This window comes from Schistocerca nitens, chromosome 3, assembly GCF_023898315.1.
Source record: "Schistocerca nitens isolate TAMUIC-IGC-003100 chromosome 3, iqSchNite1.1, whole genome shotgun sequence".
Classification (NCBI taxonomy): Eukaryota; Metazoa; Arthropoda; class Insecta; order Orthoptera; family Acrididae; genus Schistocerca; species Schistocerca nitens.
In genome coordinates this window covers 382,723,094-382,749,257 of record NC_064616.1, presented here as the reverse complement: position 1 = coordinate 382,749,257, position 26,164 = coordinate 382,723,094, and the positions used below count along the sequence as shown (strand labels likewise).

General features: G+C 40.4%; 1 protein-coding gene across 1 annotated transcript in view; it reads right to left on the bottom strand.

The window, feature by feature from the left end:
- Positions 1-22,130: 22,130 nt before the first annotated feature.
- The window catches only part of LOC126248320 (lysosomal aspartic protease), a 52,328-nt gene continuing 48,294 nt past the window's right edge, over positions 22,131-26,164 (bottom strand). Inside the window, exon 9 of the mRNA XM_049949209.1 lies at positions 22,131-22,613. Within this exon, the coding sequence (XP_049805166.1) occupies positions 22,452-22,613 (162 nt within the window). The 3' untranslated portion in view covers positions 22,131-22,451. The remainder of the gene's footprint in view (positions 22,614-26,164) is intronic.

The following is a 26,164-nucleotide window of genomic DNA, read 5'->3' as shown; positions in this document are numbered from 1 at the left end:
TCATTCAATTGGGAGGCCACACTTTGGTTAGTGATAGAATTTAGTTTCAGAACACCTTCTTTATCAGTAAATGTATACCAAATATTTCCAAAGCCTTTTTCCAATTAGAAAATCCTACGTAAGTAAATGAATCTTCTTTTTTTAAAGAAAATTGTAATAAATTTTTAGCGTTAGCCTCTGTGCAGGTTTTGTGAAAACCTTTTTTGGTAGATGCTTCATACTCTAGCCATGTATATTTGATCAAACAAGTCTTCTGAAATGATCTTCCCTTACCGGATTGTCCAGGTTTTGGCTGTGAACGGTTCTTACCTGAAGATGACGAAGCAATTGACGACACAATAATTGTTGGAGGTTGACTTGCAGTATGAACAACTTCCAAGCGAACATTAAACACATCTGCAGCATGCACTGAACGAAACTATCCACACTGAATGACTGCGAAAGCACGGTGGGCATTATACAGCTGTGGCGTCATAATGTCTTGAAGCGTCAAGGCGACGTGAGGCATAGGGTCCCAGGCACTTCTGTTCCAATCCTTTAGATGTCACCGTGGCCGCAGCACTGGCCCACTAGCGCCAGACTTTACCCAAAGGTTTGCGCACTGGGACAAATTCTTATTTGTTTAAACTCATTACTGAATGTATTTTAAAAGGTAACTATTGTCAAACAAGCAAAATAAAAAATTCCAACATAATTTTGTGATTTTACAAAGCATAATATAACTAATAATTTTCTTTAATTATTGGGGGGGAGGGAGGGCTCTGCCCCACCCCGAATGAATTTTTGAGGGGGCTCGGGCCCCCTCAGGCCCCATGGACTCAGCACCTCTGCATGAGTCACCCTTCTCAGCTAATATTTTACCACGAAGCACGCTGCAGAATAGGCTGTTCTCATCACAGTTGCAGATGTTTTGAGGTTGATAATCCTTTCAGATACCCTGCAGAACCCCATCAGTCCAATGTTGCACCATGATGACATCCACAGCTTTAGATTTTCCAGAAAATGTTCTCCGTGTGATTTCATGACGATCTTTAAATACTTGTAACCATCCTGATGAAACCTTGAAATCAGGAGTGATGTTCATACTTATAGCTAAATCTATTGACTTTGCCTTTAATATGTGGCCACTGATCAGTAGAGCTGTGTCCCAAATTTGATGGAACCATATAAAAAGCGCCTTTTCCAAATGCACGTATCTCTCTTCTTGCTGGTGGCTACATTTCGTTGATTTTGCGTCCAGTTTTAAAAACTCGCTCAAAATACTGTTTCTTTTGCTGATGAGTGTACATAGTGTGGTATGAGTATGGTCTCAAGCAATTTCAGATTTTGTTTCGTGTGGATTAACATCCACCTCTCGTATTGTTTTGTTTTGTTTTAGGGCACAAAAACAACTAGGGTCATACGCACCCATGTCAAAACTGTAGAACACAAAGACAAAGAGAGGAGTTAAAAAGGCTACACGTCAATCCCAATTGATGGAAGAGAAGACAGCTAAAAACATGAACATGGAGCAAAGTCTATAAAATATACCACAGAGAAACGGAGGTCCAGAACTAGAAAGTAAATGGCCTTCGCCATATTGCTATGATGGATAAAAAGTGAAACATGGCTGACAGCCCACACATATTTCACAAAAGTGGCCGATAACTCAGACAGCAAACACAAATGGGAACATAAGCAGTTAAATAAAAAGGATATTCCATCAGGAAATGGCGGACAGTCAAAAGTTGGGTGCAACGTGCACACAGTGGAGGGGAGCACCCCTTACAAAATGGCAATGGCTAAAGAGACACTGCCCAATACACAACCTGGTTAAAACGATCCTCTCACAGTGAGGCGGCTGAGAGGAGGTCATCCAAGCTGCTGAGAGAGGCTTAATTACTCAGAGATTGTTCCCATGAAGGCAGGGCCAGTGGTGATGCCAAAGTGACACCACCTGCTGACAGGCAGCAACACAGAGATCACTGGAGCGAATATAAAAACTAGCGGGCAGAGGTACGAGGACTGCAGCCTTGGCAGCAGCATCAGCAGCCTCGTTTCCTGTCAGACCGAAGTGACCAGGAACCCACATAAACATCACAGTGGTTCCTCCAAGAGTGAGCAAGTGACAGCTTTCCTGGGCCCATTGCACTAAGGGATGAATGGTGTGCAGCACACAGAGGCTTTGAAGGGCACTGAAAGTGTCTGAGCAGATGACGCAATTGAAAAGCCTGTGTTGCCAGATGTACTGCATGGCCTGATACAGGGTGAAGAGGACTGCTGTAAATACTGAGCAGTGTTCTAGAACCCAATACCGAAAAATGTCAGCATCAATGATGAAGGCACAGCCGACACCACAGTCAGTCCAAGCGCCATCAGTGTAAAAGGTACTATCGTGAAATTCCATGCGAAGGTCGTGAAACTGAAGGCGATAGAGTAAGGCTGGAATAATGTTCTTAGGAAGTGAACGAAGGCCTCAGGAAGCAAATGAAGGCCAAGTTGAGCACAGGCCACCACAGCCAAAGTGGTGAAGGGTTCACACCCACTGGGAAAGTTGCAGGTAGCATGAAGTTAAGCTGCCGGAGCAAGATCCAAAAGTGAACTCCAGGAGGTAACAGAAAAGGGGGACACACCCCATACTGGCGATCAAAGGAGTCGTCAATGAAGGAGGCATAGGATAGATGGCCATGCATGGTGGACAAACAGCATACATATCTGCTGAGGAGAAAGTCCAGGTAGTAGGATAGTGGTAGTTCGGCAGCTTCTGCATACATACTCTCAACTGGACTAGTGTAAAAAGCACCAGTGGCCAAACAGATGCCACAATGATGGATAGTATTGTGAGGGCTTAGGAGGGATAGATGTACAGATGCATAAACAAAACACCCACAGTCTAGTTTTGAACTGGCAAGGGACCGAGACAAATGGAGAAGGGTGGTTCGATCTGCACCCGAGTACTACTGAGGACAGTACAACACTGAGGGACCACATACCGTGGGCTGTAGTATAGTACACGTGGGAGTACCAAGAGTGTTTCCTATCGAGTGTGAATCCCAGGAATTTCATAGTTTCAATGAATGGAAGAGCAACAGGCCCATGATGTAAAGATGGTGGAAGAAAATCAATTTCACTGCCAGAAATTCATACAAATAGTTCTATCAGTGGAAAAACAAAGGCCATTATTGATGACTAAAGACAATCGAGACATCACTGAAGATGCCACTCAATGCAACAAGTCCATGGAGAACTTCAATAGATGGCAAAATCGTCACCACAACAGATGGCAAAATTGTCAACGAAAAGGGAGCCGGAGATGCCTGACAGGAGACAGGCCATTATAGGGTTAATGGCAATAGCAAAGAGGATGACGCTTGGGATGCAACACTGAGGCACACCATTTTCCTGGAAAAAGGTGTCCAATTAGGCAGAACCCGCATATACCTTGAAAACTCGGCCTTTTAAAAATTCATGAAGGAAACAGGGCAGGCAGCCATGGATGCCCCACATGTAGAATGTACAGAGGATACCAGTCCTCCAGCATGTGTCGTAGGCTTTCCCCAAATTGAAAAACACAGCCACAGTCTGGGATTTCCACAGAAAACCATTCATGACATAGATGGACCAAGTGATGAGATGGTCAACTGCAGAACACCACACTGTGCAGTGGTTAGTAAATTGCGAGACTCGAGCCACCATACCAGCTGGGCATGAATCATATGTGCAGTCACCTTACAAACACAGCTGGTAAGAGAAATGGGGTGGTAGCTAGAAGGAAGATATTTGTCCTTACCGGGCATAGGTATGGGTACCACAGTGGATTCATGCCAGTGTTTGAGAAACGTGCCCTCTGCCCAGATGCAGTTGTATGTATTAAGCAGGAAGTGCTTGCCAGCAAGAGAAAGGGGCTGTAACATCTGAATATGAACAGCATCTAGCCCTCGGGTTGAGGATCGGAATGAAGAGAGAGCATGATCTAACTCCCTCATAGTAATGGTGGAATTGTAGCACTCACTGTTCAGAGCAGAGAAGGGCATTGTCTGAGCCTCCTCCATTCGTTTCCAATGGAAGAAGGCAGGATGATAGTGGGAGGAGCTCGAAATATCCGCAAAATGGCTGCCCAGGGTGTTAGAGATAGCAACAGAGTCGATGATGACATTGTCTGCTATTATTAGGTGGGAAATTGGAAAATGGATGGTGGTCCTAGAGAGCTGTCGCAGGTTGGCCCACACAATTGAAGAGGGAGTGGAACTGTTGAAAGAACTAGTGAATGAAATCTAGCTACCTTTTTTGTTATCCTGAAGAACGTGATGAACTCTGCAAGCATGTGTTTACAATGAATGCAATTTGCCATCATAGGATGACAGCACATCTCCACACACTTATTGCATCGTGGCACGCCTCAATCCACCAAAGGACCAGGGCAGGTTTGGTAAAGAAGAAGTGTTACGAATGGAATGTTCTGCAGCACTAGGGATAATGTTTGTAAGATATTCCACCTGGTCATCACAACTGTGGAAATGTTGTTTGTCAAAGGTGACCAGGGAGGAGTAAAGCCTCCAGCCAGCCTTAAGCTGCCATTTGAGTGTGCACGTAGGGGTAGCAGTCAGCAAATGGATAGCACATGGGAAATGGACTGGTTCTGGGACAACCTCAAAGGGGTTGGTGTGCATTAAAGTCACTGGGCAGCAGAAAGGGGTAAGGTAGCTGCCCAGTAAGCTGGAGGACGTCTGCGCTGGTGACATTGTGTGATAGAGGGATGTAAATGGTACAAAGGGAAAAGGTAAAGTGAGTAAAGAAAAGGTAAACTGCAACAGCTTGAAGGCAGGTAGTCAGGGAGATGGTTTGACTATGAACGGCATCCCATATGAGCAGGATGACTCTCCCATGAGATGGAATGCCGACCTCAGGGTCAAGGTCAAAATGGACTGGGAAGAAATGCGAGAGCTCAGAGCGGTCACGAGGACGCAATTTTGTTTCCTGACAGCAGAGAACAAGTGGACACTGTGATTCTAAGAGCAGCCATAAATCCTCTTTGTTAGATCGAATGCTGTGAACGTTTCATAGGAGGAGGATCACAATGAGGAAAAAATGAAGAGGTGTCACCTTGGCAGCTGCCGAGTGCCAGCCTTTGAAGACTCGCTGCTGCAGGGCAGAGTGTCAGGAGAATCCTTGCTCCATGAGATCTACAGAAGCATTGGCATTCTTCTACCGTCGGCCTGCAGAGTCCAGGACAGAAAAACGGTTGGTGGTGTACGCTGGTGAGATGGTCAGTTGGACGAGGGTATCACTTGGTGACACCATCGATGAGGATCTTCGAGTCGGTGAAGGAGATCACTTGCGTTTGTTTGACTTCTTTGAGCCTTTCCAGTTAGCAAAGGAGGAGTCAGGTGTTGGTTGTCTGGAGGGACAGAGGAAGTCTTCACAGGAGTGTTCCTTCTGTCATTTCCATAGCTGGGGACTTTGTCCCACGAGGAGACAGTTTGGTGGCATGTTGCACAGCTCGAGGAGGAGATGGGGATGCTACCATGACACTGGGCGATTTCACAACCGTGGTGCTAAAATTGAAGTTGCATGTCTGTGTTGCCATGTCCTTCATGGAGAAAGATGTAGCAAGAGCGGTACTGTATGTGCCAGCTGGTACAATGCAGGGTTTCCAACTAGCCAACAACTTGCGAGCGACCGTGTAAGGCACTTTTTCCATCACCCGGATCTCATGGATAGCCCACTCATTGAGATACATGGGACAATTGTGGGATGAGGCGGCATGGTCACCATTGCGGTTGATGCAGGGGGGAGGAGGAGGCAGACAATTGCCGTCGTGCATATCCCTACCACAAGCTACACATTTGGCTTGGTGTCAACAGGACTCTCGAGTGTGGTTGTGATGATGACACTGGTAGCAGCGCATTGGGTTCTCTGCTGTCAGGAAACAAAATTGCGTCCTCATGACCGCTTTGAGCTCTCGCATTTCTTCCCGGTTCGTTTTGACCTTGACCCCGAGGTCGGCATTCCATCTCAAGGGAGAGTCATGCTGCTCATATGGGATGCTGTTCATAGTTAGCCCATCTCCCTGTCTACCTGCCTTCAAGCTGTTGCAGTTTGGCTTTTCTTTCCTCACTTTACCTTTTCCCTTTGTACCAATTACATCCCTCTGTCATACAGTGTCACCAGGGCAGACTTCCTCCAGCTTACTGGGCAGCTACCTCACCCCTTTCTGCTGCCCTGTGGCTTTAATGCACACCATCCCCTTTAAGGTTCTCCCAGAACCAATCCATTTCCTGTGTGCTATCCATTTGCTGACTGTGGTAACTTCATGACCTGCTTTGATCTTTGACAGAAGAACCACCATCAAAAGCGAGAAAGTGTGTGTGTGTGTGAGCACTTAGGAGACATCTACTTTTTTCATCACCTGATGGATAGCAATGACATCCTGATTGGAGAGGTATGTTTGGACTTCTGTCTTGGTCAGATTATCAAGCAGCCTAGTCTGAGTAGCACCATGGGAATAAGTCAGCATAGCCATGGAGGAGCGAAGCTGCAAGCAGTTGTGCTTGAGAATCATATGTAGTCTCCAAAAGCAAAGTGCCATTGCATAAATGAGAGCAGAATTTCACAGGGCCAGCAATTGCATCAACACCTTTCTGAATAATAAACAGATTTACTACAGTGAAGGACTGGCCATCTTCACTACATGAAACCACAAGGAACCTTGTTGCAGCTGGGAGGGACTTTGAATCATTAGCCTAACTCTGTTTACGTATCGTAGCCATTGACTGTGAAGGTGATTGGCTCATTGCGAGAAAATCACCCATGACTGCCAGTGTCTTCAATGGCGTGCTCCTTCCAACTGGGGGGCCCCTTCAGAAGGGGGCGTCCTCGCCTTAGGTGATTGTTCACACTTCAGGTCACACCTCTTTAACACCTGACAGAGGCACAAATCAGCAATTTGGGAAGGTAGCAGCTAAGGCAATCACCACTCCCTGGGCCTGGCCTGTACCAGGGGTATGAATCCTACCTGTCGACCTGGGGCTGGGAATTACGTGTTACCCAGTCATCTGTTATGCATCAGACAAGTGGGCCAGCCTTCAGGAGCACACAGGGAGGAAGAAAAAGAGGAACTGCAAATGCCCAAGTGGAGGAAGGATAGGACAAGGTGAACGAAGAAAGAAAAAAGGAACAGTGGAGAGTATTCTGATATTGACTACTGAAAATCCGGAATACATTTCCAAAAACAGCCCAGACATGTTCCACTAGGGAGGAGAATAAAGCAGCAAGAGGATAGACATGCAGCATGGAAGGGAAAAGATGCTGCAAAGGCTGGGGCCCTGTGGTAGCCAAGCATGAACCTGCCAAAGAGCAGCGAGCCCCCTGGGGGGCTCTTGTATGAATGTTACTTTTTGATCCAGTATGTAACTTTTCCTTTTCTATTCTCCATGGCTCATCTAAAGCAACTGAATCATGGAACAACTGTTCAACAATAAACATCTGCTGGCAACTTTTAATTTTTGAATTGTTACCATGGAAGAAATTCACATATTGAAAACAACAGTGCCAGGAGTTCCTTTGTTTCCACGCTGTCCTCCATGGTTAATCGTGTCTTTGCTCTTTGTCTCTGCCCACTCACTGTACTTGCATACATCAACAAAGTTACAGAAGAGCTTCTTTTCAAACAATGCTCATTACAATTATGCAAAAGTAAATTTATTTCAGCAGAATTTGTTACATATAACAGCATAGTGAACACATTATTGTGGCCAAGATAGACACAAAGCCCATGCCTACTACAGTAGTACAAGTTTATATGCCAACTAGCTCTGCAGATGATGAAGAAATTAATGAAACGTATGACGAGATAAAAGAAATTATTCAGGTATTGAAGGGAGACGAAAATTTAATAGTCATGGGTGACTGGAATTCGTCAGTAGGAAAAGGGAGAGAAGGAAACATAGTAGGTGAATATGGATTGGGGGGAAGAAATGAAAGAGGAAGCCGCCTTGTAGAATTTTGCACAGAGCATAACTTAATCATAGCGAACACTTGGTTCAAGAATCATAAAAGAAGGTTGTATACCTAGAAGAATCCTGGAGATACTAAAAGGTATCAGATAGATTATACACTCCTGGAAACTGAAATAAGAACACCGTGAATTCATTGTCCCAGGAAGGGGAAACTTTATTGACACATTCCTGGGGTCAGATACATCACATGATCACACTGACAGAACCACAGGCACATAGACACAGGCAACAGAGCATGCACAATGTCGGCACTAGTACAGTGTATATCCACCTTTCGCAGCAATGCAGGCTGCTATTCTCCCATGGAGACGATCGTAGAGATGCTGGATGTAGTCCTGTGGAACGGCTTGCCATGCCATTTCCACCTGGCGCCTCAGTTCGACCAGCGTTCGTGCTGGACGTGCAGACCGCGTGAGACGACGCTTCATCCAGTCCCAAACATGCTCAATGGGGGACAGATCCGGAGATCTTGCTGGCCAGGGTAGTTGACTTACACCTTCTAGAGCACGTTGGGTGGCACGGGATACATGCGGACGTGCATTGTCCTGTTGGAACAGCAAGTTCCCTTGCCGGTCTAGGAATGGTAGAACGATGGGTTCGATGACGGTTTGGATGTACCGTGCACTATTCAGTGTCCCCTCGACGATCACCAGTGGTGTACGGCCAGTGTAGGAGATCGCTCCCCACACCATGATGCCGGGTGTTGGCCCTGTGTGCCTCGGTCGTATGCAGTCCTGATTGTGGCGCTCACCTGCACGGCGCCAAACACGCATACGACCATCATTGGCACCAAGGCAGAAGCGACTCTCATCGCTGAAGACGACACGTCTCCATTCGTCCCTCCATTCACGCCTGTCGCGATACCACTGGAGGCGGGCTGCACGATGTTGGGGCGTGAGTGGAAGACGGCCTAACGGTGTGCGGGACCGTAGCCCAGCTTCATGGAGACGGTTGCGAATGTTCCTTGCCGATACCCCAGGAGCAACAGTGTCCCTCATTTGCTGGGAAGTGGCGGTGCGGTCCCCTACGGCACTGCGTAGGATCCTACGGTCTTGGTGTGCATCCGTGTGTCGCTGCGGTCCGGTCCCAGGTCGACGGGCACGTGCACCTTCCGCCGACCACTGGCGACAACATCGATGTACTATGGAGACCTCACGCCCCACGTGTTGAGCAATTCGGCGGTACGTCCACCCGGCCTCCCGCATGCCCACTATACGCCCTCGCTCAAAGTCCATCAACTGCACATACGGTTCACGTCCACGCTGTCGCGGCATGCTACCAGTGTTAAAGACTGCGATGGAGCTCCGTATGCCACGGCAAACTGGCTGACACTGACGGCGGCGGTGCACAAATGCTGCGCAGCTAGCGCCATTCGACGGCCAACACCGCGGTTCCTGGTGTGTCCGCTGTGCCGTGCGTGTGATCATTGCTTGTACAGCCCTCTCGCAGTGTCCGGAGCAAGTATGGTGGGTCTGACACACCGGTGTCAATGTGTTCTTTTTTCCATTTCCAGGAGTGTATAATGGTAAGACAGAGATTTAGGAACCAGGTTTTAAATTGTAAGACATTTCCAGGGGCAGATATGGATTCTGACCACAATCTCTTGGTTATGAACTGCAGATTGAAACTGAAGAACCTGCAAAAAGGTGGGAATTTAAGGAGATGGGACATGGATAAACTGAAAGAACCAGAGGTTGTAGAGAGTTTCAGGGAGAGCATAAGGGAACAATTGACAGGAATGGGGGAAAGAAATACAGTAGAAGAAGAATGGGTAGCTCTGAGGGATGAAGTAGTGAAAGCAGCAGACGATCAAGTAGGTAAAAAGACGAGGGCTAATAGAAATCCTTGGGTAACAGAAGAAATATTGAATTTAATTGATGAAAGGAGAAAATATAAAAATGCAGTAAATGAAGCAGGCAAAAAGGAATACAAACGTCTCAAAAATGAGATCGACAGGAAGTGCAAAATGGCTAAGCAGGGATGGCTAGAGGACAAATGTAAGGATGTAGAGGCTTGTCTCACTAGGGGTAAGATAGATACTGCCTACAGGAAAATTAAAGAGACCTTTGGAGAGAAGAGAACCACTTGTATGAATATCAAGAGCTCAGATGGAAACCCAGTTCTAAGCAAAGAAGGGAAGGCAGAAAGGTGGAAGGAGTATGTAGAGGGTTTATACAAGGGTGATGTACTTGAGGACAATATTATGGAAATGGAAGAGGATGTAGATGAAGATGAAATGGGAGATACTATACTGCGTGAAGAGTTTGACAGAGCACTGAAAGATCTGAGTCGAAACAACGCCCCGGGAGTAGACAACATTCCATTAGAACTACTGACGGCCTTGGGAGAGCCAGTCCTGACAAAACTCTACCATCTGGTGAGCAAGATGTATGAGACAGGCGAAATACCCACAGACTTCAAGAAGAATATAATAATTCCAATACCAAAGAAAGCAGGTGTTGACAGATGTGAAAATTACCGAACTATCAGTTTAATAAGTCACAGCTGCAAAATACTAATGCGAATTCTTTACAGACGAATGGAAAAACTGGTAGAAGCGGACCTCGGGGAAGATCAGTCTGGATTCCGTAGAAATGTTGGAACACATGAGGCAATACTAACCTTACGACTTATCTTAGAAGGAAGATTAAGAAAAGGCAAACCTACGTTTCTAGCATTTGTAGACTTAGAGAAAGCTTTTGACAATGTTGACTGGAATACTCTCTTTCACATTCTAAAGGTGGCAGGGGTAAAGTACAGGGAGCAAAAGGCTATTTACAATTTGTACAGAAACCAGATGGCAGTTATAAGAGTCGAGGGGCATGAAAGTGAAGCAGTGGTTGGGAAGGGAGTGAGACAGGGTTGTAGCCTCTCCCCGATGTTATTCAATCTGTATATTGAGCAAGCAGTAAAGGAAACAAAAGAAAAATTCAGAGTAGGTATTAAAATTCATGGAGAAGAAGTAAAAACTTTGAGGTTCGCCGATGACATTGTAATTCTGTCAGAGACAGCAAAGGACTTGGAAGAGCAGTTGAACGGAATGGGCAGTGTCGTGAAAGGAGGATATAAGATGAACATCAACAAAAGCAAAACGAGGATAATGGAATGTAGTCAAATTAAATCGGGTGATGCTGAGGGAATTAGATTAGGAAATGAGACACTTAAAGTAGTAAAGGAGTTTTGCTATTTAGGGAGTAAAATAACTGATGATGGTCGAAGTAGAGAGGATATAAAATGTAGACTGGCAATGGCAAGGAAATCGTTTCTGAAGAAGAAAAATTTGTTAACATAGAGTATAGATTTAAGTGTCAGGAAGTCGTTTCTGAAAGTATTTGTATGGAGTGTAGCCATGTATGGAAGTGAAACATGGACGATAACTAGTATGGACAAGAAGAGAATAGAAGCTTTTGAAATGTGGTGCTACAGAAGAATGCTGAAGATAAGGTGGGTAGATCATGTAAGTAATGAGGAGGTATTGAATAGGATTGGGGAGAAGAGAAGTTTGTGGCACAACTTGACTAGAAGAAGGGATCGGTTGGTAGGACATGTTTTGAGGCATCAAGGGATCACAAATTTAGCATTGGAGGGCAGCGTGGAGGGTAAAAATCGTAGAGGGAGACCAAGAGATGAGTACACTAAGCAGATTCAGAAGGATGTAGGTTGCAGTAGGTACTGGGAGATGAAGAAGCTTGCACAGGACAGAGTAGCATGGAGAGCTGCATCAAACCAGTCTCAGGACTGAAGACCACAACAACAAACAACAACAGCAAATTACATAAAAATGCATTTCATATATAAAAGGTTTAGTTAACACATTTTAAAATTGTATTTTGCTGGGACTGACAAAACTTTATGTAGAACAGAGGTATGTATACATCATATTCAACTGTACAGCGTAATTCCCAGCATACTGAATACAAGTCTGTCTGGCATTTGTGAATAAACACACATAATCAGTTCCCTCCAGTCCTGTGAAATATCCTAATCATCAGATATACAACTAAGATTTTATTGCACCTATATGCTCAAAATTTAACACTTTCAGTTCCTCTGGTAATAATTATGTGAGAATTAATTTATGCAGTGTGTACTGTTTTTTTTTCTTTTTGTTTTAACCATGTGTCATTTCATGTACCATAGATCGAGTTCTGCTGTTGTAGTTGACATGTCATTAGTCTACCGCATGCAGGCACTGTCCTTGACTCACGTAAAGCAGTTGAAGGCAACTTGATTTCACTTTAGAAGAAACATTGGACCACATAAAAAAAATTGACGCATACTATATGTTATCTTTCCTCACCTTAGTAAATAGCAAGACCATTGCTTCATTGGGCATTTTTTGCATTGTATGAGCCAGGTAGTGATAAAACAATGTTATTTTACCCTAAAAATATTTGCAAATTATTCAGGGCATACATGCTGAAAATTTTTGTCAAACCACTCAGATTCCTGAAGAATTTAATTGATAATGCAGTCTTGTAATCTTTCATGATCAAAATAATTTTCATGTCATCACTTATGTTAAAGTTGAACTTCCTATCAAATAACACATTGATTACCAAGTCTGATAATCAGCACCTACTTCCACCTACCTCATTATAGATGATGGATCAAACAATGCATTGTATAAACATTTTTTTCTTTGAAATAATAGTTGTGTCTACATTTTTTATCTGTCAGTAACCAAGACATTCTGTAATTAAAGTGAAAATCCATTCAGTGAGTAGAGTTGATTTGGTCAATGTAAATACAATTACCAAAAAAATATATCATTTCTTGCAGAGAATTTCTCAATTTACTCTTATTGGCATAGTCTGCAGCTCGTGGTTTTGCGGTTGCGTTCTCGCTTCCCAAGCAGGGTCCCGGGTTCAATTCCCAACGGTTTTAGGAATGTTCTCCTGCCTTGAGATGACTGGGTGTTTGTGTTGCCCTCATCATTTCATATTCATTCATGAATGTGGCGAGTTTGGACTGAGCAAAGGTTTGGAATTTGTATGGACGCTGATAACCACGCAGTTGAGTGCCCCAAAACCAAACATCACCACCATCATCATCATCATCATCATCATCATCATATTGGCATGGCCTCTGAAGGCTTAGGGGTGGTCATTTGCCCAGAGGTAAGGAGAATAATGTCTTACCGTGTGTTATAATTGTGGCAGACTTGTTATGTTACCAAATGAGGTGGTGCAGGGATTAGCACACTGAACTCTCATCAGGGAGGACAATGGTTCAAACCCGCATCCAGCCATCCTAATTAAGGTTTTCTGCGATTTCCCCAAACGCAAGGTTGGTTCCTTTGAAAGGGCATAGTCAACTTCCTTCCCCATCCTTCCATAATCCGCGCTGATGAGCTCGCTGTTTGGTCCCTTCTCTCAAGTCAACCAACCAACTTGACACAAAGGTTAGCCAGTTTCCTGCTCTTCAATTTCTGTTAATTGTGTTAATTGAAGAATCGGGCTTATCCTCGTCTAGTGGATAGCTACACTGGCAATAAATAAATGTAAGGAATTGTCTCTTTCAAACAATTTGTTTTGTATGTTTTACAACAGAGTAGTTCATCATCAGATGAATGTAGAGAAGGTGTCAGTACACTTCTTTGGTTCCCAATAAATAGTATAAAGTTTATGAATCTGAAAGAATAAGAATGTGAATGTCAATATGAATGGATGATTAAAAAAAGGCCATTTAATATCATCTCCACCAGTTAAAACTTACAAATTTTATTGGTTCTATTTTTCTAAAATAAATACAATTTCACTTAATTTAGTAATATAACCTTTCTTCTTTCAAAATGGGATGACCAGAAATCTACTAGTGAAGATGAACAAAAGGAGAATGAGTATGGAAACACAATGGACCAACAAGCGAGACTGCAAGAGAACAATGTTTCCCAGAAATGGGTTGAAAATGCAGTCAAGAAGATAGCAAGTCGAAGTTTACAGCTAAATGTGGAGGACATTGTGAAACTTTGCTATATTTAAATCAACAGATTCGCAGAGCAGTTATGAAGGAACTTTTCATTTCTGCATCACTGCATCACTCCTTCCTGTGAATACTATTCTGACCCGTTGATAAATTATTAAAAGATTGCATACTACAAATATCTGTGGTTGCATTACTAAGAACACTATATGTATTCAAAAAGAAACTCGTACAAGATCACCCTTTGTCATATGTCGAGAATAAAAAGACGATTAATGGTGGTATAATATGGTGTTGTCTGATGAAACTATGGTAAATGGTTTTCTTCTCATGGAAAAGTATATGCGCAATGTGCAGTGAACCACAACATTACCCAGATATAATTCTTCAGTTCTCAAACACTGTAGTAACATAATAATTCAGGAATTTTTTTTCCTGGCATGGTGTCAGACCAATATTCTGAAGCAATGGCAGAAATATATAAATATACTCACAAAAGATACTGTGTTGTTATACGCTCAGAGTGAGATACTGGAAATTTATACATATCAACCCAAAATTCCCAACCAAATCCCACTGAAAATCTGAAGAATTAATTGCTCTAAGGATAAAAATGTGGAAGTGTGGGAGGAAATAAAGAAGGAAAAGTGTTCAGTTCCTAAACAAGAATGAAAATTTGTAGTGCACTCAATGAGTAGATGATGTGAAGCTGTGCTGAATAACAGATTGCTTACAAAATACTGAAATATGTAAATTAAACGTCCAAGTGGATATAATTTCAATCTGAAGCAAAAAACTTCCATTATTTTGTTTAAATATTGGTAAAAAGTGACATTTTTTAAACTGATTACTTCCATATTTTGAAAATATAGCAAATTGTAACAGTATATTATTTTATATTATTTTACTTCATTAGTACTGCTTCCTCTGTCCACCCTTTCCCTTCTATTACTGTATTTCTCACTCAGTCTCTGTACAACCCTACCCAATACAACAAACACGCCTAAGTGATACGAACAGTCCCATCCACTATATTTTGGAACATTTTCAGAAGAATACTTATATATGTGAATTTTTTTAAAATCTTCCTAACATGAGTCAACATGCTGTGTGTGCCACTTGAATAAAATTATTGGCAGAATACTGAATGCAAGTCACCAAAGAGGCATCACATGAAGAGACTTGCACACTAGGCAGCTGAACAACCACAGATGGCGGTCTTGCAGCCAATAAAGCTATATGACTCACAGAGTTGTAAAACTACTGTAAGCTACTATAGGGTATCATAAACAAGTGTAGTCCATGGTAGTTTTCCTAGTATCTTTTGTCAGTTAAGATTGTAACCGTGTTACCTGTATATTAAGCGTGTTGTATACATATCGGGTGTTAGTATACGAAGCGGTGAACAGTCTAGAAATTTAGTGACGATATATAAAAGGTCATGTAACCAATGCAAGATTTTTGTTACACATAGTTATCCTCCAACTGTTATCTAAGTGTAAACAGTATTTATGGCAAAATTTAAATTGTCGCTGTTTAACTGAGGTTTTATTCAAACATTTTTGTAATGTGAAACAGAGGGATTATTTCTGCTATTCACAACCAACTTTTGTACTTGTGAAAAAGAACAGGGAACTCTTGCCTTTGATGAGGTTGAATGTTCTATTGAGTACAAAACAACAATAATTATATAGATTTTTATGTTTGTGTGTATAAACTGTACTTTTATCAAAAGTATTTCCTTTGTTTGCACAAAAGCACAGAAGTTATATGATCAACTAATTTTTATTACTTATAAAAGGCAATTTATGTTTTGTACTGAGATAAAATACACTGTGTACTAACATTGAATGATGTGGGGTTCTAATTGTGTGCAACAAACAGTAAGCTCTCGGCTCTCAGATTTTCTCTCACATTCATTTAGGTTTTTGTCCCGACCAATGCTACCAATAATACTCGTAATCCTATCATTTACTACACCATTTATGTACTGCACCAGAACTACGGAACTGTAGTTTTGGTAGAGTGCAACTCTATATACAAAAATTTCAGTTCACTAACAGAATATCTCCATCAGTCTTGATCTTCTGTCACAAAGATCTGTTTCACATTAGAAACTGAATATCATAGTAACCACAAGTAATAAGAACCATATTAAAGACTTCTACTCAGTGAAATGATGATTTTTCAGTAACAGTACATCTTTTGCATTTACACCCATACTTCTACTCTGAAACTCACTGAAGTGTTCTGTATAGGGGTAGGGTGTGGAAGAACAACTGCGTATCGGTACAAATGATAACTTGTGTTACGTGTTCAGTCACTATAGCAGCAATGTGCGAAGATCTTTAGAGCACCCGATTCCCAACGTACTTAGTGTAAGAACAGAAAGAAGACTGGTAGCCTGCATGCTGACTCGCCATGCCATCCAGAACATCTATATGCACCTATGGGTGCACACACAGATCACTGGTTAGCCTGCTAGTCAAGGTGCAGCTGTGCCTTTATGTGTAGAACATCAAGTGCACTCCCTTAGCTCTGTAGTTTCCTCACACGATTTTACAGAAACTATTCAAAGAAATTTGATTTTTACATTATGTATAGCTTTATACACCAGCTTCACAGTTAAGCGCCGATCATCTCGCTAATGGTCATACTTATTGTGATATTCTTTTTTAAATAATATGCTGCACGAAATTTGAAGAAGTTTGCAGTGAAATATGGGTTGCTACAATTTTGCGTTTGGTTCATATTACACGATATGTTGCTGCGAATAAAATTTAGGTAACATACTGAATTTTTCTTTAGGCTTGAGAGGTGGTCTCTGTAGGTATCCAGTCTTGGGAAAATGGAATTTATGTAGCATGTACACTTCCAAACGAAGCATGTCATAATGAAATATTCATAACATCCCTTATATATCCTAAAGTGTTTGAGATATTGATTTGAGATTTTAGCAAGTGATTCCTCATTGCATGGTTAGTATTTTCCTATATGGTGAACATAAGGAACATTATCTACAGCATAACAGCAGACACTATGGTTTTTATTGTATTTTTCAGTCCAGTACTGCAATGTTTTTAAGAGCCTTCGACAGCTCTTAAAAAGAGAATTTAGTAGTATGAAAATAAACTAGAAGTTTCTTATCATATATTACAGAAAACTGACACAATGAGAGTTTCTGTAAGGTACTTATTCTGGTTGCCAATTTCTTGTTTAATAAGACACTGTTTCAAGATTATCACAATGGCTATTGAAAGGTCAGTTTGTGCAATTAAATCTGTCAGCAAGAGAAATTTAGTAATTCTTCATAACTGATGAAGCTTGTTCAAATAAAGAATGTTTAACAATCCAGACAAAAATATATCGCCAATTCTGTGGCAGTTTTGCTGGAATCCTGTAATCCATCATGTTTTTAATAGTGAACGACTGGAATGGAAACTTACCGATGAATTTTCTCACTGTTCATCTGAAAAATATAAAAATAATTCTCAGCAAATAGCGAACCATACTTCTGTTCCAAACCCCATTCAAGGTGAAGTGGTGAACTTCTCCACCATAATTATCTTTTAATGTGTTAAAGATAGATTACACATATTTATAATCTATTTTAACCTTAATGAATAGTCTCAAGTGGTTTATAAAATAATGAAACAGTGTAATTTTTAACAGCCATCGATAGGTGGTGACACGAGATTTGCTGTGGGTTTTTTTACAACATAAGTAAAGAAATTACACATTTATTTTCATATTGAGGATGTAGTTCTTGATAAGGCATTGATTTGATTTGTCCTCAGTTCCCTACTTATCCCTTTCAAACCTGAATTTTTTCGAGAGGAAGAAAAATTGTTCTTCACATGGTAATGCTCTTAGGTGATTTTTTAATGAGTTTAGAGGCACAATTTATGCAAAAATAAGTACTCTTTTTCAAAACATACTTTGTACACTTAGCTTATTTTGTGGACTAAAATAACTAAATATGAAATATTCTGTATTGTAATAAATAGTAAAATGACCACTCAGTAATTACCATACAAAATAAAAATATTCAGTTATACAGTGGAATATAGTGAACCAACTACATCCGTGTATTCTGGTGGTCATGAGCTGCTGCACACTACTACAGTGACTTGCTGATATTTCCATAGTGATGCCCAACAGTTGGCATCAGCTGCAAAGGATGAACAGACTGAACATTCATTCACAAATGTTTATTTCAGATTGGGAAAAATGCTTCTGTTGCAACTAAGACAAAGTCAAAGTTAATGTACACGATTGTAGCCAGAGGGTCCAAGAGGGTTAATAAGCTAATGTTTCAAAAGGTTTCAGGTACAGAAAGAAACTCATCTGCTACGTGTCAGTAACACCTGTTCCTTATTAGAAAGGCACTGGGAGGAATGGTCCATTTTGGGATGACTTGTTAACCTTATCAGATGTGATTTTTGGCTAAAAAAGTTTAATAACTCAGATGAAAATAATTTGCCAGTTCTGTTGCAATTTCCAGGGAACCCTTTAGTGTGGGGTGTCTTTAATAATGAATGGCTTTGACTGAAACTTACCAGTGGATTTTCTTTCTACACCTCCATTGCATTTGATGCATGAAAATTGCAGCAAATACAGTACACTCTCTCTACTCCTATCACCGTACAGAGTCGGGGAGTGAATCTTCTTACTACAAATATTTTTTAATTCGTCACTGCAAGTTGTCGGTGTGTTCACAACTTCAGAGTTACACAAGCATTTTACTGGGTCGGTTCTACTCTGCAGCAAAAACGCAGTATTATTCTATTACAAGCAACAAATCTATGCCTTGTATCTGTGGATAAGAATGGCACAAAAACACAATACTCATTACTTTATAAACAGATAGAGTCTACACATTAAGGTTGAAATATATTATAAATATATATAACTTATCTTTAACACACTGAAAGATAATTATGATGGAGATCTTCACTTCACTTTGAATGGGGATGTGAACAGATACACGGTACACTATCTGCTGCAAATTATTTTCATACTTCTCAAATGAAAAAACGGGGAGAAAATCCTTCTGTAAGTTTCCATTCCAATCATTCATTCACTGTTAAAAATATGATGAGTTAGAGGATTCTGCCAAAACTGCAACAGAATAGGTGATTTATGTTTGTCTGAATTGTTAACCATTTCTCATTTGAAGAAACTTCTTCAGTTATCAGGAAAAGCTACATCTCCCTCACTGACAATTTTTTTTTTTTTGCCAAAACAATACAAATTGCAAAATCTCACCTTGCGATAGCTATTGCAACAGAATCCTGAAACTGTTTTATGACACAAGCAAAAGGCAACCTAATCTTGAGACTTTTATTAAACAAGCAATAGGCGATCAGGGTGGTCAATACCTTATGTAAAACCTCACTGTGTTGGTTTGCTATAATACAAGCTAAGAAACTTTGCGTTTATTTTCATAGTAGCAAATTCTCTTCCTTTAAAAATTACAGTACTGGATTGAAAAAATAAATTAAAACCATAGTTTCTGACATATCACCATACATAAAGTTCCATATGTTAACCACTTAGCAAAATACTCTCCTCTCTGCATAGTATCACTTGCCAAAATATCTTATCGACATCTTTAACAGTTTAGCTTAATGAGGGATATTATGAATATTTCATTACCACGCACATACAGTCAGAAGTGCACATGCTACATAAATTCCATTTTCTCAAGATTGGAGACATACCTCCTCCCAAGCCTAAAGAAAAATTCAATACTTTTGTCAAATTTCATTCACAGCCACATGAGAACGTACACTGAACACAAAAGCATAGCAATCCATATTTATCATTGCAAACTTTTTTTAATTTTGTGTAGTAGTTACTTTAATGACGATACCACAGTACGACCATTATAAATTTTGGGCACTTCACTATGAAGATGACATAAAAAAAGCTGTAATTAACATGAAAATTAACTCCTTTAACCAATTACTTTCTGTAAAGTTGTTCATTCTGGCTCGCTGGTGGGCTCGGGGCCTCATTAGCTAACGGGGATATATTTTCTGTGCTTGGTCTAGCCACCCACACTGGGCCCCCTGCACAGGTAGCCCACTTTCAGTGTGCACCCTTACACAACATTTATTGATGTGTCTTGTTTAACAAACTGCCACAAGGCTCCCCATGGACACAGCAGAGCATCACCTTGACACTGTGTGCCCACTGGTGGCCAAAGTTCCTCTCATATAGTACAGTGTATAGTGCAGCACTTCATCACTTTGTTGGTCATGAATGACTAAATGTCAATGTACAAGAAAACAGGTATAATATCTTGTTCACTATTCTGAGTTTTGTTTATTTCAACATTACATTTAAGAGTTTTTTTTATTAATTCTTAGAATATTTCAATGTCACACTTCTATTACAAAGCTGACTACTAATTTATATTTTGACATGAACAATCCTATTTACTTTATCATGTAATACAAACAAATGGTTTTAGCTCAGATGAACACTGTACCATCAACCAGTGGGATGGCATACAGTGTAAATATTGAAAAACAACTAGTTTCACTAACTAAGAATTACTGAGGCTGTTGGAAGAGTCAATTTTGATGTCAGTGATCCAGCATAGTTGGAGTTTTCAGATGATGGAGATGGAGATGGGTTTGTGGACATGACTAAGTGATGGCAGTCAATGTGTTGCTAATGACAATGAACTGCAAGAAATCTCCAAGTAGAAGTGTAACAAGCCACTACTGCAACCAAGGCTAAACTAATAACCTTGCCAACTGAAGGTCACTTTTACAGCTGGAGATCATCCACAGTACAAGTTTCATCAACAAGCCACATGTGTGATTGACTGTACTACAAACACGTCAACCAAGGAGATACTGTACTGAACAGAGTGAAGATTATGGCCACCAGCAGGCACATGGTTGTCAGGTGTGAGGCCTTGCTGTTTCCATGGTGGCCTTGTTACAGACAAGTTGTAAAGATCATAGCTTATTTATTATACATTTTTGACACAGTTATTAGAAATAATGTCAGTAAGGTATGTTTACTTTTCCTCCCTGCCCTTTAACTTCACAATACCACACAAATGTGCTAACATGCTCCATCTATAGGTTAAATCTGTTCCCTCTTGCTCCAAATCAGTCAGAGCTCAATGACATCCCTTTAAATGTAGAAAGGATCCTGTGCTGACCCATTTAAATTTAACAAATATTCAGTCATCTCTTTCTACACGATAGGAATACAATGAATTACTTCAGAAGTATCAGCTCATTTGAACATAAGATAAATTAATTCTGTGTTAACAGAAAGTCAAGGACATTTTACTCTGGGATGTCTTATGACAACATTCAGATGGCCACAGAATGAATAAACTGTTGCTGTGATTTACGTCAGCTGAAGATTGACATGAAGTATTAATTCTGCAAGGACATGGCTTGCATTCATAATCTGTAACAAGTTTTGAGTCTTGACACATTATTAGAAGGAAAGACATGTCAACCCCAGCATGGTCGTATTGCAGATGCTGTACCTTCGCCTTACTCCATGCTTTTGATCTGATTTGCCCAGCCAGTTACACATGGACTTACATTTCAACATGGACTACAGTGTAATTCTGCAGTTTTTAATACAACAAACAAACATCAGCAGAGGTAAAAGAATTGGTGACTGATACATATTGTAGCACTGACTAATGAACACAGTTTTGCTTTAGCAGACTCAAAACCAAGCATATAGGTGAAACAATCTGCCTGGCAGATAACCACACTGAAGTCATGTTAATGATGAAAGTAGGGATGGGAAACAAGCATATTTCTAAGCTTCCCTTATAAAGCATGCCACATGACTGGAGAAGACAATTTTGGAAGTCAGTATGTGGAACTCACAACTGAAGAACAAAACATTGGCAAAAGACTTCAACTGTTACACTAGCAAGAACTTTTTTTACATATTGTGTCTTAAATATCAGTGAATAACCCATAGCTACTAATTATGTGTTTTAACTGACTAAGTATGTGCCATAATACTTTTCAGTGGCATGCATGGCATACAATGTGTACATATATTGAACACAACGTAATTAGCAATTTTATAAATTGGTTTAAAACACACACACACACACACACACACACACACACACACACACACACACACACACACACACACACACACACACACACACGGGGGGGGGGGGGGAAGAGAGAGATAGGTAGATATTTATTTTTTTTCAAGTGTTCCAACTTTATTTGGTCTTCAACATTTCAGAGACAGTCTTAGACTGCCTGAACGAACTTAAATTTGGTAAATACATACATAATGCATGTACAATATAACAACAAAATGCATAAAGCCTACTTTTTTTGGCGATTTGTTACTTAATAACAAGTGATTAAAGCTTTACACAAAATTTTAAACTTAAATCAGTCTTTTCTACAGGAAAAAAGACATTTTTAAATATGTAACAACACTTATTAGTATCTGTATTATGATCTGCAAGACGACATTACGGACTGGAGACTACTGCCAGAACACTTATTTCTACATAGACTCAGCAAAACCAACACGATTGTTTTGCATGTCAAATTCTGTGTAGAATCTGCCAATAAAAACATCTCCCAGAATCCACAGCGGGCCATGTGGTGGTGGTATATCAATGCCCATGAAGCCAGACAAGCATACAGTTTTTCCAAATGAAGATACCTGAAATAAGGCCATAACAAATTAAATACATAAATATTTGGTGTACTTTAATTTTAAGCAGACGTTTTCACATGAAACCCAAGTTTTCAAAGAAACATCTCATTTAACAAATCTTCATTACTATGCTCTTGGTGAGAGGAATAACTCAAATTTGACACACATATGTAACAATGTAGGATATAGAACAGAACAGTGCAGTCCAATGGTGTGCAAAACAAAGGATGCTAGTAACTGTCACAGACTAGTAACAGCTCGATGAAACTGAGCACACACTGAAAACTGCTACAATACAGCACAGAAGGTGACAAAGAAACATACGACGAGAGAACAGAAACACCATTTTCATTCAAAGACAATAATTACACAGAGATCGCTGATGTATGATGGTTTCCTGGTCATGACATGGTTCTTAATAGGGTTTGTGATCACCATGGACAGCAGTGCATACATACTCTGCAACATGCTCTCATGCTGGCCATAAGCTTGATAAGGCATTCTGGGGGCAGAGCATTCCATTCCTTCTCCAGTGTGATTGGCAACTGTTAGATGGTTGTTGGTGCATGGGAAATGTTACAATACACCTCCACAACATATCCCACATATGCTCAATGGGATTTAAGTTGGGGGAACATGCAGGTCATTTCATTTGCTGAATCTTCTCTCACTGAAGTAAGCTGATCCACCTGTACAGTTCCATGCAGTCTGGCAGTGTCACCCATAGAAATGAAGTCAGGGCTAAATGCACACCCCTTAAGGGACATGTGTACATCACAATAGTGTTGACTGGTGAGTGTCCTGTGTTCAAAGATTTCGATGTCAGCATGCCCATGCAACATTTTACAGCACCACAAATCTTTTAGACCACCACACTAAACTGATCGACATTATTGCGATATTGTACTCCTACCCCATGCGAGTCTTTTCAGGAGTGCATTCGGCCACTACATTTTTTATGGATGACAATGAGTGAGTGCATAGGTGGAAGAGTTTGTGGAACAAAAGGATATTCAGCAAATGAAGTGGCCTGCCCGTTAGCCTGACTTCAATCCCATCAAGCATCAATGGGATGACATGCACCAACAACTATCCAGCAGATGTCTCACTGGTGGAGGAATGGTATGCTCTACCACAACAATTCTATTGCAGAGCATGCACTGTGGTTTGTGGTGATCACACACCATATTAACAACCATATACATAATTTGTAATGTCAGGGGACCAACATAAATCATGGTGACTTCAGTGTAATTATTGTCTTTGAATGAAAGTGTCATGTCTGTTCCTCCATGGCGTATTTCATTCAGTTATGTTTTGTGCTATACTGTAGCACTTATTTCTATGTATAAGTTTCATCAAGCTATGTTACTCGGCAGTGAAACTGCATGCAGAAGTTACTTTTGTTGTTAAGTTTTGCACACCAATGTAGAGGTCCATAATAATGTTTCTTCCAGACATATTAGGTTCTTACAATTACTTCAGGAAAGCAAACACTTACAGCAGAACTTAGAGTAAACATTAACATCATTTAAGCCATGATAGGTATATAAGTAATAACCTAAAGTAGCTACCAAGTTACTATGAATATCCACTATTCTATACGTTCACGATGAGTAAATAGTGAACCCCTTAACCTAAAACCCCTCAAATCAGCTCTTTTTTATTATTCTGATAAAAACTTAAAATCCCGAGTGTACTTCGGCAACTCGGGAACAGACCTTGGAAAAAATAAAACCCCACTTATGTGTGTTTCTGCACTGGTAGTTAAGTGCTGAGCCACTAGAGGAGCATCTGGTTCTACATTTGAAACCTGACTATTGTTTTTTTGTTGAGGTGGTTGTCACTAGATATTGTCTTTACTGTGCGCCGGTTTGCATACTCTGCAACAAAATTTTCACTTTTGGGCGCTCCCTCCGGTATTACTGTTTAGGCAATGCTTTCAAAAAAAGATGGCTACAATAATTCTGAGTTTGACAATGAATTTAGAGGCTCAGAAAGTGAAGAAGAATGTGATGATATTTCATTAGAGACTGAAAGTGATGACAGTTTGTCAGTTGAATGAGAAGTGCTCGCCAGTGGTATGAGATAAATTTATCTACTGTGCTCCTTTAAGGTATGTTCACAGTAAACACTTGTGAAATACATGGTTGGACTTCATAGCTACACAGAAATTAAAAACTGACAATTTCATGATTTTTTTATTTTACACATGTAGTCCCATAGGACCAAACTGAGGAGTTCATCTCCAAGGTCATGGAACGTGTCAGTTCATGAAATTACAACATAAAAGTAATAACAGATAAAATAAAATTTTTATGAACCAAATAAAAGACAAGTTATAAGTTTATGTAAATGCAATCAACAACATAACATTGGAAACAGCTAATTTTTCAAGGAACTCTTCAACAGATGAAGAGTGACCCATGAGGAAACTCTTCAGTTTCAATTTGAAAGTGTGTGGATTACTGCTAAAAGCTCTGAATTCTTATGGTAGCTTATTGAAAATGGACACTGCAGTATATTGCACACCTTTTTTTTTTGCACAAGAGTGAAGGAAGTGCAATCCAAATGCAGATTCAACTTCTGCTTAGTATCAACTGAGTGACAGCTGCTAATTCTTGGGAATAAGCTGATACTGTTAACAAGAAGTGATAGTAAAGAATATATGTATTGAGAGGCCAATGTCAGAATACCCAGACTAATGTAAAGGGGTTGACAAGAGGTTTGTGAACTCTCACCACTTATTGCTCAAGCCACCCGTTTCTGAGCCAAAAATATCCTTTAAGAGTGGGAAGAGTTGCCTCAAAATTTAATACCATACAACACAATCTAATGAAAATAAGCAAAACAGACTACTTTTTGTGTCAAACTATCACTCACTTCAGATACCATTCAAACAGTAAAGATGGCATCAAGTCTCTGAACAAGAGCCATAACATGCACTTTCCATGACAGTTTGCTATCTATCTGAACACCTAGAAATTTGAACTGTTCACTTTCACTAATCATATGCCATTTTGTGACATTAAAATGTAGAGTTTGTTGAACTGTGTATTAGAAACTGTAAAAACTGAGTCTTACTATGATTTAGCATTGGTTTATTTTCTACTAGCCATGAACGTATGTTATGAACTGCACTATTTGAAACAATGCTAATGTTGCACACAACTTCCTTTACTACCAAGCTGGTGTCATCAGCAAACAGAAATACTTTAAAATCACCTGTAATACTAGAGGGTGTATCATTTACATAAACAAGGAACAGGATTAGCCCCAGCACTGATCCCTGGGGCACACCCCCCCCCCCCCCCCCAACTGACCATACCCCACTCAGACCCCACATCATAGCTATTCTCAATACTGTGAACAATGATCTTTTGCTGTATGTTGTTAAATTAAGATTAAACCAACTGAGCTACTCCCCATATTCCATAATAGTCCAACTTCTGGAGCAGTATTTTGTGATCAACAAATGCCTTAGTTAAATTATAAAAAAAAAAAAAAAAAAAAAAAAAAAAAAAAATGCCTAGCATTCGAAACCTCTTTTTTAATCC